Source organism: Oncorhynchus gorbuscha, linkage group LG10 (assembly GCF_021184085.1).
Source record: "Oncorhynchus gorbuscha isolate QuinsamMale2020 ecotype Even-year linkage group LG10, OgorEven_v1.0, whole genome shotgun sequence".
In the NCBI taxonomy this organism is placed as follows: domain Eukaryota; kingdom Metazoa; phylum Chordata; class Actinopteri; order Salmoniformes; family Salmonidae; genus Oncorhynchus; species Oncorhynchus gorbuscha.
The window spans coordinates 31308052-31326463 of NC_060182.1; the positions used below are offsets into that span (position 1 = coordinate 31308052).

At 43.0% G+C, this 18412-nt stretch overlaps 1 protein-coding gene across 11 annotated transcripts in view; it reads right to left on the reverse strand.

The window, feature by feature from the left end:
* Positions 1-18412, reverse strand: part of LOC124045867 (ankyrin repeat and SAM domain-containing protein 1A-like) — a 189225-nt gene that overhangs the window by 128288 nt on the left and 42525 nt on the right. For 10 of the 11 annotated variants that reach the window (XM_046365619.1, XM_046365617.1, XM_046365614.1 and 7 more), the window contains exons 2-4: positions 12850-12930; positions 10489-10645; positions 9422-9487 (exon numbers count right to left, since the gene is read on the reverse strand). In XM_046365619.1, the coding sequence (XP_046221575.1) occupies positions 9422-9487; positions 10489-10645; positions 12850-12930 (304 nt within the window). The remainder of the gene's footprint in view (positions 1-9421; positions 9488-10488; positions 10646-12849; positions 12931-18412) is intronic. The other variant, XM_046365621.1, reaches the window with a different exon arrangement.

The window sequence follows — 18412 nt, forward strand, 5'->3', positions numbered from 1 at the left end:
ACAGAGAGGGAGATAGACACACACACACACACACACACACACACACACACACACACACACACACACACACACACACACACACACACACACACACACACACACACACACACACACACACACACACACACACACACACACTCAGCAGAGAGCACACTCTGCCTGACATTGATGTAAAGACACAGGTATACAGAGAAGCTTCCTCTCCTTGGAAGACGTTTCTATGGTTCTAACAACACAACTGAGATGGTAGGAACTGGAATGACCCAGAGAGAGATCCCCAGTCACATGATGCCATCACAATAACCACCACTGTGACCACTGCCAGAGCATCCATGTTTCTGATTTACAGTGTATTCATTACAGCTTATCCATTATTTAGGTCTAATGTGGCCAGGTATTGGACCCGATACTGCTGTATTCCAAAACCAACAGAGAAGCTAACCTCCACAGACGGCAACTGGTTAGTCTGTCAACTAAACCACATATACAAATGTTTGCATTAAGAAGAGCATTAATTACACATGTTTGATGGTCCCAACACCATGATGCAGTTTTTGGTAAAACATATTCTGCATGCCGCTTTAAGGCACCCAAAACTAAGACGCTGAAGTGAGCACTGAGGAAATGTGACACAATTTCAAAGAGTTTAATTTCAAGATGCTTTCCACAAAACACAAGCTTTGAACTCTCAACACTCCAGTGATGATGTTAGCCTCAATTTGCTGTGAATGTGACATTGCCTCTGTCATTAGGCTAGATTGAATGTTAAATGGTGCCTCTACACATACAGCAGGATGTAAATGACCCTCGACAAACGAGAGCACCTACAGGTCTAGTGCACAAAGTAAAATGTAAACAGCAACACCACGGAACAGGCACAGGTCAGACATAACTCAGGACACACAGCACCTACGTCACTAAAATCTCATCGTAACGATGGATAAACATGCATCCATTCCGAGGTGTGGTTCCGTCCTAGGGCTGTGCAGTGGCCGTATCACCGCAGCAAAATTCCACATGACTGTTAAACCACAGTAATCTCCTTTTATGCACTCTGGACATGCTTTGGTAGTACCAGCTAACTATCATCAGGTCCTAATGGCTTGGTACTCAGGGCTTTATTTTCCCTCCATCAGGTTCTAATGGCCTGGTACTCAGGGCTCTATTGTCCCTCCAGCAGGTTCTAATGGCCTGGTCCTCAGGGCTCCATTGTCCTCCATCAGGTTCTAATGGCCTGGTACTCAGGGCTTTATTGTCCCTCCATCAAGTTCTAATGGCCTGGTACTCAGGGCTTTATTGTCCCTCTAACCCCTCTGACATCAATGCAAATGCAATGGGAAATCACATCAGAAGGCCTAAAATACTTCTAAAACTCAACTGACTGTGATGATTAGTTTGAAGAAAGAAGATCAACAGCAGGTTGAAACAGTGTAAAACATGGTTGTAGTGGATGTTGTTTCAAAGCCAAAACACAACAACAGCTCTTTAAGGTGATGATTCATTCAAAACACCCAGTGCTTATGCATATGAGCAGAGAGCATTAGAGATGATGCAGGCTAATGCATAAGCTTATGAGCCCAGGCCCGAAATACAATTCTACCGCATATTACGCATGGCAGAGAAAGGAAAAAACAAAACTGATTTAAGGTATCTTTGGTACATACTTAAATAAATAAAATAAAAAATAATTTTCTTTTAACCTTTATTTTACTAGGTAAGTCAGTTAAGAACAAATTCTTATTTTCAATGACGGCCTAGGAACTGTGGGTAAACTGCCTGTTCAGGGGCAGAATGACAGATTTTGTACCTTGTCAGCTCGGGGATTTGAACTTAACAACCTTTCGGTTACTAGCACAATGCTCTAACTACTAGGCTACCCTTCCCCCCAAATTTGATCTCCTTTGAGTGTGGCTGTACCAGCTGGACTGGTTACCTTATGCTACGCTCTAAATGTCAATCCATGAGTCTGGGAGAGAACATACAGCCCAAGGCCATGCTGTTGGTTCATTGATTGTGCAGGGCGGTTTACAGTTAGCCTACAATTATTGAATTCGTATTTGATTTTGTTCAGCCTAGTAATAGGGATTAAAAAAAATATTTTCCTAATCAATTGGGTGACGCATTCCCATTAGCTCTATAGAATATCTCACCTCCATGTGTTACCATCTCCTCTCTCTCTCTCTCTCCTTTATTCTCCAGCGCGCAGGGGGGCTGTCAACAGTTTAGTGAAATATGCTTTTGTTGAGAAAACATGTTAATATCGATGCTCTCCAACAGATTTCACCTGGTTTCACCTGGTTTCCCAAATGAAGCACATCAAGATGGCGCCAGAGGAGATGGCCGCCGTTTTACGGTCTCCTAACCAACTGTGCGATATTGTTTTTTTTTTGCGATAGTTGTAAATGATTTTGTACATAATTTTTCTGCAACCAAATCTTACGGCAGAAAAGAGCTTCTGGATATCAGGACAGTGATCACTCACCTCGGATTTGACAAAGATTTGTTCAACAACAGCAGCAGCAAGCAGGACTCACACGATATTCTCCAAACAACCCACAGGGCAGACATCCCGACGGAGAGGACGAAGAGCCGGATGCCTCATCCGGACCCGCAGAAGACAACTAGGAAAGCTGCCATTACCGTCAATATTACTCGTCAACGTGCAATTATTGGACAATAAACTAGACAAGGTAAGATCACGAATAGCCTACCAACGGGACATAAAAACGAATATTCTATGCTTCACGCAATCGTGGCTGAATGACGACATAGATATTCAGCTATAAGGATACACACTGCACCGGCAGGATTGAACAGCACACTCAGGTAAGACGAGGGGGGCAGTCTGTGCATATTTGTAAACAACAGCTGGTGCACGAAATCTAAGGAAGTCTCTAGATTTGGCTCGCCTGAAGTTGAGTATATTGTGATAAACTGCAGGCCACATTACTTGCCTAGAGAGATCTCAGCTATATTTTTTGTGGCTGTTTATTTACCACCACAGACAGATGCTGGCACTAAGACCGGACTCAGTAAGCTGTATAAGGAAATAAGCAAATAGGAAACCCCTCACCCAGAGGCAGCGCTCCTAGTGGCCGGAGACTTTAATGCAGGGAAACTGAAATCAGTTCTACCAAATTTCTATCAACATGTTAAATGTGCAACCAGAGGGAATTTTTTTTTACATTACCTGTACTCCACACACAGAGAAGCGTACAAAGCTCTCCCTCGCCCTCCATTTGGTAAATCCGACCACAACTCTATCCTCCTGATTCCCGCTTACAAGCAAAAATTAAAGCAGGAAGCACCAGTGACTCGGTCTATTTAAAAAATGGTCAGATGAAGCATATGCTAAACTACAGGACTGCTTTACTATCACAGACTGGAACATGTTCCGGGATTCTTCCGATGGCATTGAGGAGTACACCACATCAGTCACTGGCTTTATCAATAAGTGCATTGAGGACATTGTCCCCACAGTGACTGTACGTACATACCCCAACCAGAAGCCATGGATTACAGCCAACATTTGCACTGAGCTAAAGGGTAGAGCTGCCGCTTTCAAGGTGCAGGACTCTAACTCGGAAGGTTACAAGGAATCCTGCCCTGCGACGAACCATCAAACAGGCAAAGCGTCAATACAGGGCTAAGATTGAATCGTACTACACCGGCTCCGTCGCTCGTCTTATGTGGCAGGGCTTGCAAACTATTACAGACTACAAAGGGAAGCACAGCCGCGAGCTGCCCAGTGACATGAGCCTACCAGACGAGATAAATCACTTCTATGATCGCTTCGAGGCAAGCAACACTGTGGCATGCATGAGAGCATCAGCTGTTCCGGACGACTGTGTGATCACGCTCTCCGTAGCCAACGTGAGTAAGACCTTTAAACAGGTCAACATACACAAGGCTGCGGGGCCAGATGGATTACCAGGACGTGTGCACCGGGCATGTGTTGACCAACTGGCAGGTGTTTTCACTGACTTTTTCAATATGTCCCTGATTGAGTCTGTAATACCAACATGCTTCAAGTAGACCACCGTAGTCCTTGTGCCCAAGAACACAAAGGCAACCTGCCTAAATGACTACAGACCCGTAGCACTCACGTCCTTAGCCATAAAGTGCTTTGAAAGGCTGGTAATGGCTCACATCAACACCATTATCCCAGGAATCCTAGACCCACTCCAATTTGCATACCGCCCAAACAGATCCACAGATGATGCAATCTCTATTGCACTCCACACTGCCCTTTCCCACCTGGACAAAAGGAACACCTATGTGAGAATGCTGTTCATTGACTACAGCTCAGCGTTCAACACCATAGTACCCTCAAAAGCTCATCACTAAGCTAAGGATCCTGGGACTAAACACCTCCCTCTGCAACTGGATCCTGGACTTCCTGACAGGCCGCCCCCAGGTGGTGAGGGTAGGTAGCAACACATCTGCCACGCTGATCCTCAACACTGGAGCTCCCCAGGGGTGCGTGCTCAATCCCCTCCTGTACTCCCTGTTCACCCACGACTGCATGGCCAGGTACGACTCAAACACCATCATTAAGTTTGCTGACGACACAACAGGCCTGATCACCGACAACAACGAGACAGCCTATAGGGAGGAAATCAGAGACCTGGCCGGGTGGTGCCAGAATAATAACCTATCCCTCAATGTAACCAAGACTAAGGAGATGATTGTGGACTACAGGAACAGGAGCACCGAGCACGTCCCCATTCTCATCGACAGGGCTGTAGTGAAGCAGGTTGAGAGCTTCAAATTCCTTGGTGTCCACATCAACAACAAACTAGATTGGTCCAAACACACCAAGATAGTCGTGAAGAGGACACGACAAAGCCTATTCCCCCTCTGGAAACTAAAAGATTTTACGCCGCTGCTACTCTCTGTTTATCTTATATGCATAGTCACTTTAACTATACATTCATGTACATACTACCTCAATTGGCCCGACCAACCAGTGCTCCCGCACATTGGCTAACCGGGCTATCTGCATTGTGTCCCACCACTCGCCAACCTCTCTTTTTACTATTCTGCTACTCTCTGTTCATCATGTATGCAGTGACTTTAACGATACCTACATGTACATACTACCTCAATAAGCCTGACTAACAGGTGTCTGTATATAGCCTTGCTACTCTTTTTTTCAAATGTCTTTCTACTGTTGTTTTATTTATTTACTTAACTACACATACCTTTTTTTGGCACCATTGGTTAGAGCCTGTAAGTAAGCACTAGCATTTGTCGGTGCACATGACAAATAAACTTTGATTTGAAGCACTGGTTAGCTGCAGGAACAAGGGGAGAGAGAGAGAGCGAGAGGAGAGAGCATCATTGAAAAAAGGAACGTGTGCGGCAGGTCTTTTTTCCCCTTCCCATTTGATAAAGGGCCATTCTAAAATAAATAATGGATTTATTGTGATGTTGTATATTCAATTGGTTTATTAGACTTTTTTAAAAGTAGATGTTCCAAAGACGCATCAGCAGCTTGTAGGTGTGGAGACCAGGAGATGCTAAACGTGTTGATGGAGACCAGGAGATGCTAAACGTGTTGATGGAGACCAGGAGATGCTAAACGTGTTGATGGAGACCAGGAGATGCTAAACGTGTTGATGGAGACCAGGAGATGCTAAACGTGTTGATGGAGACCAGGAGATGCTACACATGTTGATGGAGACCAGGAGATGCTAAACGTGTTGATGGAGACCAGGAGATGCTAAACGTGTTGATGGAGACCAGGAGATGCTAAACGTGTTGATGGAGACCAGGAGATGCTAAACGTGTTGATGGAGACCAGGACATGCTACACGTGTTGATGGAGACCAGGAGATGCTAAACGTGTTGATGGAGACCAGGAGATGCTAAACGTGTTGATGGAGACCAGGAGATGCTAAACGTGTTTATGGAGACCAGGAGATGCTACACATGTTGATGGAGACCAGGAGATGCTAAACGTGTTGATGGAGACCAGGAGATGCTAAACGTGTTGATGGAGACCAGGACATGCTACACGTGTTGATGGAGACCAGGAGATGCTAAACGTGTTGATGGAGACCAGGAGATGCTAAACGTGTTGATGGAGACCAGGAGATGCTAAACGTGTTTATGGAGACCAGGAGATGCTAAATGTGTTGATGGAGATGCTAAACGTGTTGATGGAGACCAGGAGATGCTACACATGTTGATGGAGACCAGGAGATGCTAAACGTGTTGATGGAGACCAGGAGATGCTAAACGTGTTGATGGAGACCATGAGATGCTACACATGTTGATGGAGACCAGGAGATGCTAAACGTGTTGATGGAGATGCTAAACGTGTTGATGGAGACCAGGAGATGCTACACATGTTGATGGAGACCAGGAGATGCTAAATGTGTTGATGGAGACCAGGAGATGCTAAACGTGTTTATGGAGACCAGGAGATGCTAAACGTGTTGATGGAGACCAGGAGATGCTACACATGTTGATGGAGACCAGGAGATGCTAAACGTGTTGATGGAGACCAGGAGATGCTAAACGTGTTGATGGAGACCAGGAGATGCTAAACGTGTTGATGGAGACCAGGAGATGCTAAACGTGTTGATGGAGACCAGGACATGCTACACGTGTTGATGGAGACCAGGAGATGCTAAACGTGTTGATGGAGACCAGGAGATGCTAAACGTGTTGATGGAGACCAGGAGATGCTAAACGTGTTTATGGAGACCAGGAGATGCTACACATGTTGATGGAGACCAGGAGATGCTGTGTTGATGGAGACCAGGAGATGCTAAACGTGTTGATGGAGACCAGGACATGCTACACGTGTTGATGGAGACCAGGAGATGCTAAACGTGTTGATGGAGACCAGGAGATGCTAAACGTGTTGATGGAGACCAGGAGATGCTAAACGTGTTTATGGAGACCAGGAGATGCTAAATGTGTTGATGGAGATGCTAAACGTGTTGATGGAGACCAGGAGATGCTACACATGTTGATGGAGACCAGGAGATGCTAAACGTGTTGATGGAGACCAGGAGATGCTAAACGTGTTGATGGAGACCAGGAGATGCTACACATGTTGATGGAGACCAGGAGATGCTAAACGTGTTGATGGAGATGCTAAACGTGTTGATGGAGACCAGGAGATGCTACACATGTTGATGGAGACCAGGAGATGCTAAATGTGTTGATGGAGACCAGGAGATGCTAAACGTGTTTATGGAGACCAGGAGATGCTAAACGTGTTTATGGAGACCAGGAGATGCTAAACGTGTTTATGGAGATGCTAAACGTGTTTATGTTAATTAACATTGCAATTACCATGACACTGGCAGTCTTTTGCATGACAATAATCGGCTGACAAAATGTCATGACCGCCACATCCCTATTCTGTCCCCAAGGGATTGATTCATATTCATGACTAATGAGAGAGGATGATCCCAAAGAGGATGATCATCAAAGTTCTTCAACGTCATGTGACTGTGTAAACAGAAAAATGGACTATGGAACAACAGCAGCAACAGTAATAACATTGCAAATTCAACTTTAACAATTACTTCTCAGGAACCAGAAGGAAGTGGTGAAAGTAGAATGAATTTATGGGCCTAATCATATAATTACAAATACTGTATGATATTAGTATGATCTCTGTGGGCCTAGTTGTAAAGATGTATCATTTAACTTTTACAATGTATTACCTTTTATTGTGACATAAACCCAACCAGTCATGATGTTTTCATCAGTTTGACAAACAATCACATCAGAAGGCTCCTTTACTAGGCTACCCGTGCACATTCATCCACTCACAACACATTTCCAGCCTCCATACAGTGGTGAATGGAAAGAGACATCTGTTACACAAAACACCAGAAATTGTAAGGACATTTAGCAATCATCATTAGGCCATCATTTATGCTGTCGGCCACTGCTGTTGGCCACTCATCTCTGCCTCATCTCTGCCAGTGTTCTGGTCGAACTTCAATGCATTTTGGAGTGTAGGTTAAACAGTACCAGTCAAGTTTCAACTGTTCAGAGGTGACTGTGAATCAGGCCTTCATGGTCGAATTGCTGCAAAGAAACCACTACTAAAGAACACGAATAAGAAGAGACTTGCTTGGGCCAAGAAACATGAGAAATGGACATTAGACTGGTGGAAGTCTGTCCTTTAGCCTGATGAGTCCAAATTAGATATTTTGATATGTATATCAATATAAAATGTAATATTTTGTGTTCCTACCGCCGTGTTTTGAGAGACGCAGAGTAGGTGAACGGATGATCTCTGCATGTGTGGTTCCCACCGTGAAACATGGAGGAGGAGGTGTGATGGTGTAGGGGTGCATTGCTGGTGACATTGTCAAGGCACACTTAACCAGCATGGCTTACCACAGCATTCTGTAGCAATACGCCATTCCATTTGGTTTGCGCTTAGTGGGACTATCATTTGTTTTCCAACAGGACAATTACCCAAAAGACACCTTCAGGCTTTGTAGGGGCTATTTGACCATGGAGAGTGATGCATCAGATGACCTGGCCTCCCCAATCATCCGTCAACCCAATTGAGATGGTTTGGGATGAGTTGGACAACAGAGTGAAGGAAAAGCAGCCAACAAGTGCTCAGCATATGTGGGAACTCCTTCAAGACTGTTGGAAAGCATTCCCCCATGAAGCTGGTTGAGAGAATGCCAAGAGTGTGCAAAGCTGTCTTCAAGACAAAGGGTGGCTACTTTGAAGAATCTCAAATCTAAAATATATTTTGATATGTTTAACACTTTTTGGGTTACTACATAATTCCATGAGTTACGTCATAGTAAAAATAAAGAAAAACCCTTGAATGAGTGTGTCTGAACTTTTGACTGGTACTGTAAATCAAATCCACCCGTTTTCAAGTCCATTTGCTAATTGTTCATGCCTTTGACATGCGGTAATGATCAAAATGATTGTAATAGCCTACAGATTGTTGACATTTTTGTTTTAATTATCGTGATAGGCTCATGTTTTACCGGTGCGACGTACCTCCACTATTTATTTTGCTGGGACGCCGTACCGCCTTACGCCTGCCTGAAGATGAAATTATCTAGAGAAAGAACCCCAAGAAATCAAAAGATATGTGCCCAGAAAAAGTTTTTAAAAAGTCAGTGTCCAGTTCTCTTATCTTTGATAAACAGACCGGCAGTGCAAGCTCAGCATCAAACCCAAGCATCAAACCTAAGCATCAAGCTCAGCATCAAACCCAAGCATCAAACCTAAGCATCAAGCTCAGCATCAAACCCAGGCATCAAACCTAAGCATCAAGCTCAGCATCAAACCCAAGCATCAAACCCAAGCATGGCGAACAGCTGGTGCGCAACTAGCTGTGTGCATACTTTGGAAGCAGGAAAGCGCATAATAGGGCAGTCTGTCGGTCTGTCTGTCTGTCTATCTGGGTACACACCTTGGCATTAATATGCAGGTCAAAGGGCCCACAGCGTTTCAACTCTTTGTGCTCTACAGAGGAGCTCTAGGAGGGAAGATAAATGAGGCAATGGTTTTTCACTCACATACAGGCAATGAATGACTGTCAGTTGCAAAAATGTATCAAAATAAATTAACAGAAATATGAACAAAGTTGAGTTAATGAATGAACAGGTGTTTATGAACAGGCATATTTTTGAAGAGAAATGACACAAAATGTGATGGCAATGGATCAAAGAAATACATTAACGTGGCTGCAAACTGGGAGTCTAATACCAATAGTACTTCAGAGACATTTGAGTGTAAGTACTACAGTGATGGTAAACTTTATGGCTATGATTTCATTTGTTCCATTGCCTCATAATGGGTCATTTCTTCCCAAATGGTAAAGATACTGAGATCACAGACAGGACAGGTTAAAGACTGAAGGTGCTGCTGGTGGTTATGCAGTTTGCAGTCTCTACACACCATGCCTGGTTTTAACACGTTACAACATAAACAGATCAATCAAGACACATTCACTTGGCTGGCGTCTAGTCGCTTCAACACAAATATTAGTGCATTTGAATTCATGCTGCAATGCAGTTAATGTGTATGGTTTTGCAGTGAAAAAACAAGCTATGCCATACTGTATTCTACAAAATGCAATTCCCAAAGAAAGGGAAATGGTTTCGGCAAACCACAGACAGAGCGAGTCGAGTAAGACCACCCACATTGTACTTAGTTGAAAATCAATTCTATAGAAAGGAGCTCAGCGAGGTCAAATGTGTAAATGAATGATGAGCTGTATAGGCCAGATCTCGCTCTTTAAAACTGCATGTGACTGACAGGAACAGGAAGTAACACTAGAGCTCATGGTCTAGTTTGTGAGTTATGAAACATTAACTGCACAGACCTGTTTCCTTTCTTCTCATACACAGATCAGATTGATACATTTTAAAAAAAAGCATTGCTACTCTGAGCAGAGGAAGACTGATTCATTGAGGTGTGGGAAAGGGGAACATGGATAGTGAAAAGGGAGCTACAGGTAGTAGGGGGAAGTCAGACCTGCTCGTTGAGTTTGGGGTGTGAGGGGCCTTGGTGAATGAGTAGCCTGACGATCCTTTGGTCCCCCTTCCATGCGGCCAGGTGCAGGGGGTAGCAGCCCTTATTGTCAGCGATGTTGGTCAAGGCCTCGTTACGTAGCAGCGCCTCCACTACCTCACTGCGGATTGGACAAACGGGGTCAGAAGAGTTGTACATGTTCATTATGTAGGTGATGTTGACAGTAAACGGTGTCATTGTTAACCCCATAATTATAGCATTTCAGGGCTCAACACTAATGCCTGTCCTCTTGCCAGGGGCAGGTAAAACACATAGTGGGACAAGCAGATTATAGATTTAAGTTGTCCAAATGAACATGTAATAAACGTGGATGGGATGTGTTGCACACTGTCCTCCCAATCTCTGCAGAGTGCATCAGCAAATAATTGTTGTAAGCCTGCATTGACAAGCACGAGCGGTCTTTCAATCATGCAGTCACACGATGCGTTTTATATTTCTTAAAGCGAGCCTGGGGGAGGTAAAATAATGATAAGCATCAGACAAACATATTGTGTAGTTCGGCTGGTTATCTTGCTGCTCATCTATTCAGGTATTAGCATGTATTCATCGTATTGTCATATCCAACGTCTGACACAACTTCCCACAGTCACTTGTGTTCAACCACAAAATGGCCGTCACACAGTTGATACGGGTGTGCAGATTAAACTAATGCTGGATACTCCGGTTGTAAAACGCTCAAAACGGGGTGAAATAATTCTGGCACCATTGGAAAGCTGGGATTTTCCTCTATTCAATACTGGCCATGCAATTCTGACATTGTAAAAAAGAAATAATCTTAGAATAGCCTATTTGACAAGTAACTCATATGCTGTCAAGATCTCCCCTGAAAATGACATATTCTAGCCAAACAAAACAGGGAAACATGTCTTAGTTAGCTACCTTACTTTAAAGTCACCCACCTCAGCCATTTGATTCCTCGTTCATTGAATGAGGGAATGATTTTCGAGACAAAAAAAAGTATTGGGTTGTAACTGTAATGTTGCAGGGTGGCAAATCATCCTCCAGGAGAGTCCAGGAGAGCTACTGGGTGTGCAGGATTTTGCTCCAGCCCTGCACTAACACATTGTAAAGAATCACCTGCTTAAGAGTCCCTTGATAAGCTGACTCGATAAGCTCACCTTGATAAACTGACTCGATAAGCTCACCTTGATAAGCTGACTCAATAAGCTCACCTTGACAAGCTGACTCGATAAGCTCACCTTGACAAGCTGACTCAATAAACTCACCTTGATAAGCTGACTCAATAAACTCACCTTGATAAGCTGACTCGATAAGCTCACCTTGATAAACTGACTCAATAAACTCACCTTGATAAGCTGACTCAATAAACTCACCTTGATAAGCTGACTCGATAAACTCACCTTGATAAGCTGACTCGATAAGCTGACTCAAACTCACCTTGATAAGCTGACTCGATAAACTCACCTTGATAAGCTGACTCAATAAACTCACCTTGATAAGCTGACTCGATAAGCTCACCTTGATAAGCTGACTCGATAAGCTCACCTTGATAAACTGACTCGATAAGCTCACCTTGATAAGCTGACTCAATAAACTCACCTTGATAAGCTGACTCAATAAACTCACCTTGATAAACTGACTCGATAAACTCACCTTGATAAGCTGACTCGATAAGCTCACCTTGATAAGCTGACTCGGGTATGTTTAAGCAGGGTTGGGTCAAAAGCCTGCAGACCCAGTAGCTTTCCAGATGAAGAGTTGACAACATACATTTTATACAGTAGCCTATTCGCACAGTATTTTACTTTGTGGGGTGACTTGCTCAAGGCCACAACGGCAGGATATACAATACATGGGATTAGAGACCAACAACCAACAGTTCCTTGCTGAAACAATTTTTTTCAGTCACCGTTTTGGCCCATGGTGTTACAGATTTGTTTTACATTGTTGGACAAGTGAGCTTTCAGACAAGTAAAAACATTTTTTTTAAATATATATATTTTTAATCTGTCCTACTTGCCCAATGGACCAGTGAAAAAAAAAAAAGCTAATCTCAAGCCCTGCATTTCAGCGTAGCCTAGTGGTTAGAGCGTTGGACTAGTAACCGGAAGGTTGCGAGTTCAAACCCCCGAGCTGACATGGTACAAATCTGTCGTTCTGCCCCTGAACAGGCAGTTAACCCACTGTTCCCAGGCCGTCATTGAAAATAAGAATTTGTTCTTAACTGACTTGCCTGGTTAAATAAAGGTCAAATAAATAAAATAAAAGGGTGGCCCCAACTCACACCAATGGCAATCAATCTAAACTCCCATGACAAAAGAACAGGACTCGCTATAGACCGACCTGTGTCCATTTAGGGCAGCGTGGTGTAGAGGAGTGTATCCAGTGCTGTCCACACAGTTTACATTAGGACCCCTCCAGATACTGTGGAGAGAAAGAGGGAACATTAGATCATGTAACAAAGGTCACTGTATAATTCAGGTGAGGGAAGAGCTTAATTACTCCTTTCAGGAATGGGGAGTTTTTCAGGATAAAAATCATTCCAAAACAGAGCTAAGCACAGGCAAAATCCTAGAGGAAAACCTTGTTCAGTCTGCTTTCCACCAGACACTGGGAGATGAATTCACCTATCAGCAGGACAAGAACCTAAAACACAAAGCCAAATCTACACTGGAGTTGCTTATCAATAAGACAGTGAGTGTCCGAGTTGCAGTTTTGACTCATGGCAAGACTTGAAAATGGTTGTCTTGCAATGATCGACAACCAATTTGACAGAGCACGAATAACGTTTTAAAGAATGGGAAAATAAATACAAAGTTCTTAGAGACTTACCCAGAAAGACTCACAGCTGTAATCACAGCATAAGGTGATTCTAACATGCATTGACTCAGGAGTGTGAATGCTTATGTAAATTTGATATTTTTGTCTACCACTGCTAGAAGAAGAGGTCTCAGTGACTTTGAAAGAGGGGTCTCAAAGGAGCATAGGGGGTTTAAAGAGTGTGTGTGTGTTTCTCAGTTACCAGATCAACCCAATTAAACATTTAAGAGAGATTCTGGAGTGGCGCCTGAGACAGCATTTTCCACCACCATCAACAAAACACTAAAACATGGAATTTCTCGTGGAAGATTGGTGTGGCATTCCTCCAAAACAGTTCCAGACACTTGTAGAATCTATGCCAAGGCGCATTGAAGCTGTTCTGGCGGCCCAATGCCCTATGAAGACACGATGTTAGTGGTTCCTTTATTTTGCCAGTCACCTGTACGATCCACAATGTTATCTCCCCGCTGAATGAGATCTGAGTGTATTCCCACACAGCCAGAGGGAGGGCCTATACAGGGCTAGGAATACTAGGTGGGTGTGGCTGAACAAAACTGATGAAGTCCCAGGCCTAGGCTGTATTGTTGTGTGCCGTGGTTCACAGTAGAGGTCGACCGATTATGATTTTTCAACGCCGATACCGATTATTGGAGGACCAAAAAAAGCGGATACGGATTAAATCGGCCGATTTTTTAAATGTATTTGTAATAATGACAATTACAACAATACTGAATGAACACTTATTTTATCTTAATATAATACATCAATAAAATCAATTTAGCCTCAAATAAATAATGAAACATGTTCAATTTGGTTTAAATAATGCAAAAGCAAAGTGTTGGAGAAGAACGTAAAAGTCCAATATGTGCCATGCAAGATAGCTAACATTTAAGTTCCTTGCTCAGAACATGAGAACATATGAAAGCTGGTGGTTCCTTTTAACATGAGTCTTCAATATTCCCAGGTAAGAAGTTTTAGGTTGTAGTTATTATAGGAATTATAGGACTATTTCCCTCTATACCATTTGTATTTCATTAACCTTTGACTATTGGATGTTCTTATAGGCACGTTAGTATTGCCAGTGTAACAGTATAACTTCCGTCCCTCTCCTCGCTCCTCCCTGGGCTCGAACCAGCAACACAACGACAACAGCCACCCTCGAAGCATCGTTACCCATGCAGAGCAAGGGGAACAACCACTCCAAGTCTCAGAGCGAGAGACGTTTGAAACGCTATTAGCGCGCACCTCGCTAACTAGCCAGCCATTTCACATCGGTTACACCAGTATCATCTCGGGAGTTGATGGGCTTGAAGTCATAAACAGCGCAACGCTTGATGCACAACGAAGAGCTGCTGGCAAAACGCACGAAAGTGCTGTTTGTATGAATACTTACGACCCTGCGGCTGCCTACCACCGCTCAGTCAAACACTTGTATGCTCAGTCAGATTATATGCAACGCAGGACACACTAGATAAACTAGTAATATGATCAACCATGTGGAGTTAACTAGTGATTATGATTGATTGTTTGTTTTTTTATAAGATAAGTTTAATGCTAGCTAGCAACTTACCTTGGCTTACTGCATTTGCGTAACAGGCAGTCTCCTTGTGGAGTGCAACAAGAGGCAGGTGGTTATAGCGTTGGACTAGTTAACTGTAAATTTGCAAGAAAATCTGTCGTTCTGCCCCTGAACGACTTGCCTCGTTAAATAAAGATTAAATAAAGGTGTAAAAAAAAAAAAAAGATTTCCAATTGTTATGAAAACTTGAAATCGCCCCTAATTAAATCGGCCATTCCGATTAATTGGTCGACCTCTAGTTCACAGCCTAGCTCAGCCCAGTCCAGATTAAACCCAGGTAGGAGGCGCTCCCTAAGGAATTGTACCACAGTACTGAGGGAGAGGGAAAGGAATGAGGAAGCATGGGCCAAGCCAGCAGCACTCGGCAGTGGAGGAGGGAGGGGGTTGGTACAGTATGTACACACAAAAACTAACACAGCAGGAGGGCAGCCAGGTTGGTGTCACAGGTCAGTGTCCACCAAGCACATAGCCCAGCCACACCCACAAAGCCCCCTTTACATCAACAAACATACAAGTGCAAACCATACCGAGTTCCTCATGAGTGCCTAAAGCAAACATAGGCCTATCAGGAAGGAACATAGTATCAGTCATAATTCAGTCATTACCTACATAGCCCTGGAAAACACTACTATATCATTATAAAACATCTCTGTTCAGCCTCAGTGCAGTGGAATAGCCAGTTATCCAATATTTGTGCAACACAATCTGAAAATGACCTCATTTCGGTATGTGCATAATTAGTCCATTAACGGCATTATCAACCCACCCTTTGATCACTTTGTCCCCCGCCACTGCATCAAATGTGGTTAGAGAGCTTCTATTGAAGGGTCTGGGCTAGGGGATATACAGGCTTAAATGGTATATAGCTGTAGATCTGTCATCCACTTAAAACTGAACTCAGCTGTCAGCTGAGATGGTTTGTTTCTTTTAATCAGTGGATAGAGAGACAGAGAGAGTAGTTAAACAGGCAAATGGAAGCCAGGGTCCTGGGAGGATAGAATGCCGTGCCAAAATCGGGCCTACAGTACCACTGGGATGTGACTGCACAGTGAGAACATTCTAAATGAACCATGTGAAAAGAACATTCCAGCACAGCACTGGAAAAACAATGGTCTGAGTGAGAGGAGAGATGGGATGGCTCACATGAAGAGAAATGAGAAGGAGATGGCTCACAAGAAGACAGCACGCTGAAGTGGAACCTAGAGAGGGATTGTATCAAGAGTAGGGATGATGATGATGATGATGCTGCTGCTGCTGCACCACACTAACGTTTAATCTAACATTTGACCCAGATTAAAAGGGAAACAGAGTTCACACAACATTAATCCATATCATACATGCGCACATAACCTGAAAAAGTAACTGAGGACACGCAACACACACTTTACAGTGCTGACATGATGCTTAATCTCAGAAAGGTCTTACGAATGGGGCGATGATGGTGACAACATTGATGACATGACCATTGCCTGTGGAGAGGAGGGGGGCACAAGGCAGTAGGAGGGCACGGACAACAGGAAGCCCCCCTTCATCCCTTCACAGCTCCACACTGGCATCGCTCTGGCAACGAGCCTCTCTCGTGTTTGTCACTTGGCTGTAACTGTCGCTTTTGCTCCCTAAAATAAATATCCCATAATAACTCTGAGAGGAGTCTGCAACAACGCAGCCGAAGAAGCCTCATTAAATAAGTGTCTCTCCATTCTATCCTCCAGAACAATACAGGCCGAAGCTCTGCACCAGGAAGTAGAGAATCTTTAGATGAGCCCTTCCCTCTATAGTGTTACATCAGCAGTCCTTACCATTGCCTAATCAACCCCAATTGCAGGCATGTATGGACCTATAGGCCTGCTACAAGCATCTCACAGTCAGCAGGAGAGGAAGATATCAGTGGCACAGTCTGCGGCACAGGCTAGTGCTATACTAGCAGAGGGAGCAAGGAGGATATAGAGGGATTTCAGAAAGTATTCAAACCCCTTGACTTATTCCACATTGTGTTGTGTTACAGCCTGAACTCAAAACGTATGACATGCATTTTTCAACCATCTACACACAATACCCCATAATAACAAAGTGAAAACATGTTGAGAGAAAGTTGTATATTTTTGGAAATGAAATACAGAAATCCCCTTTACATAAGTATTCACACCCATGAGTCAATACATTGTATAAGTATCTTTGGCAGCTAAAAAAAGTGTGACTTTTTCGGGGTAAGTCTCTAAGAGCGTTCCACATCTGGGTTGTGTAACATTTGCCCACTATTATTTTAAAAATTATTCAAGCTTTGTCAAATGTTTTGTTGATCATTACTAAACAACCATTTCAGGTCTTGCCATAGATTATCAAGTAGATTTAAGTCAAAACTGTAACTCAGCCAGTCAGGGACATTCACAGTCTTCTTGGTATGCAACTCCAATGTAGATTGTGTTATTGTCCTGCTGAAAGGTGAATTCATCCCCAGTGTTTGGTTTTCCTCTAGGATCTTGCCTGTGCTTAGCTCCATTTAGTTTATTTTTTTTATCCTGAAAAACTCCCAAATCCTTAATGATTACAAGCACACACAAAACATGATGCAGCCACCATTATGCTTGAAAATATGGCGTGGTACTGACTGATGTGTTGTATTGGATTTGCCCCAACTATAAAACTTTGTATTCAGGACAGTATTACTTTAGTGGCTTATTGCAAACAGAGTATTTTTTATTCTATACAGGCTTCCTTCTTTTCACTCCATCAGTGGTTAGTATTGTGGAGTAACTACAATGTTTTTGATCTCCTACCACAGCCATTAAACTCTGTATTAAAGTCACCTTTGGCCTGAGTGGTTTCCTATTTCTCCGGCAACGGCGTTAGGAAGGAAGCCTGTATCTTTGTAGTGACAGAGTGTATTGATACACCATCCAAAGTGTAATTAATAATCTCACAATGATCAAAGGGGTATTCAATGTATTTTTATTTCATCTACCAATAGGTGCCCTTATTTGCTAGGCATTGGAAAACCTTACTGGTCTTTGTGGTTTAAACTGTTTTTGAAATTCATTGCTATACTGGAGGGACCTTACATATGTGTGGAGTAGAGAGATGATGTAGTCATTCAAAAAATTCTGTTAAACAGTTATTTCATACAGAGCGACATGCAACTTATTATGTGACTTGTTAAGCACATTTTTACTCATAAAATTATTTAGGCTTACTATAACAAAGGGGTTGAATACTTAATCGCTCAAGACATTTCAGCTTAAAATTTTAAATGTATAAACATTTCTAATAGGGCTGTCCACGACTAAAGAAAATGTTGGTCAACCAAGAGTCGACTGTTCTTTCAAACAATGGATTGGTAGACATTTTAAAAATGTGTATTTTCCCATATATTTACACACCCTATGTGTTTTTAAAATATTAACTAGCCTATATGTAGGCTAATGAGTTGTTATTATGCTTTAAGCACACTGAGATTAAGACACTCAAATGAATCAAGAGGGAGAAAGAAATCAAGATAACCAGAAGAAA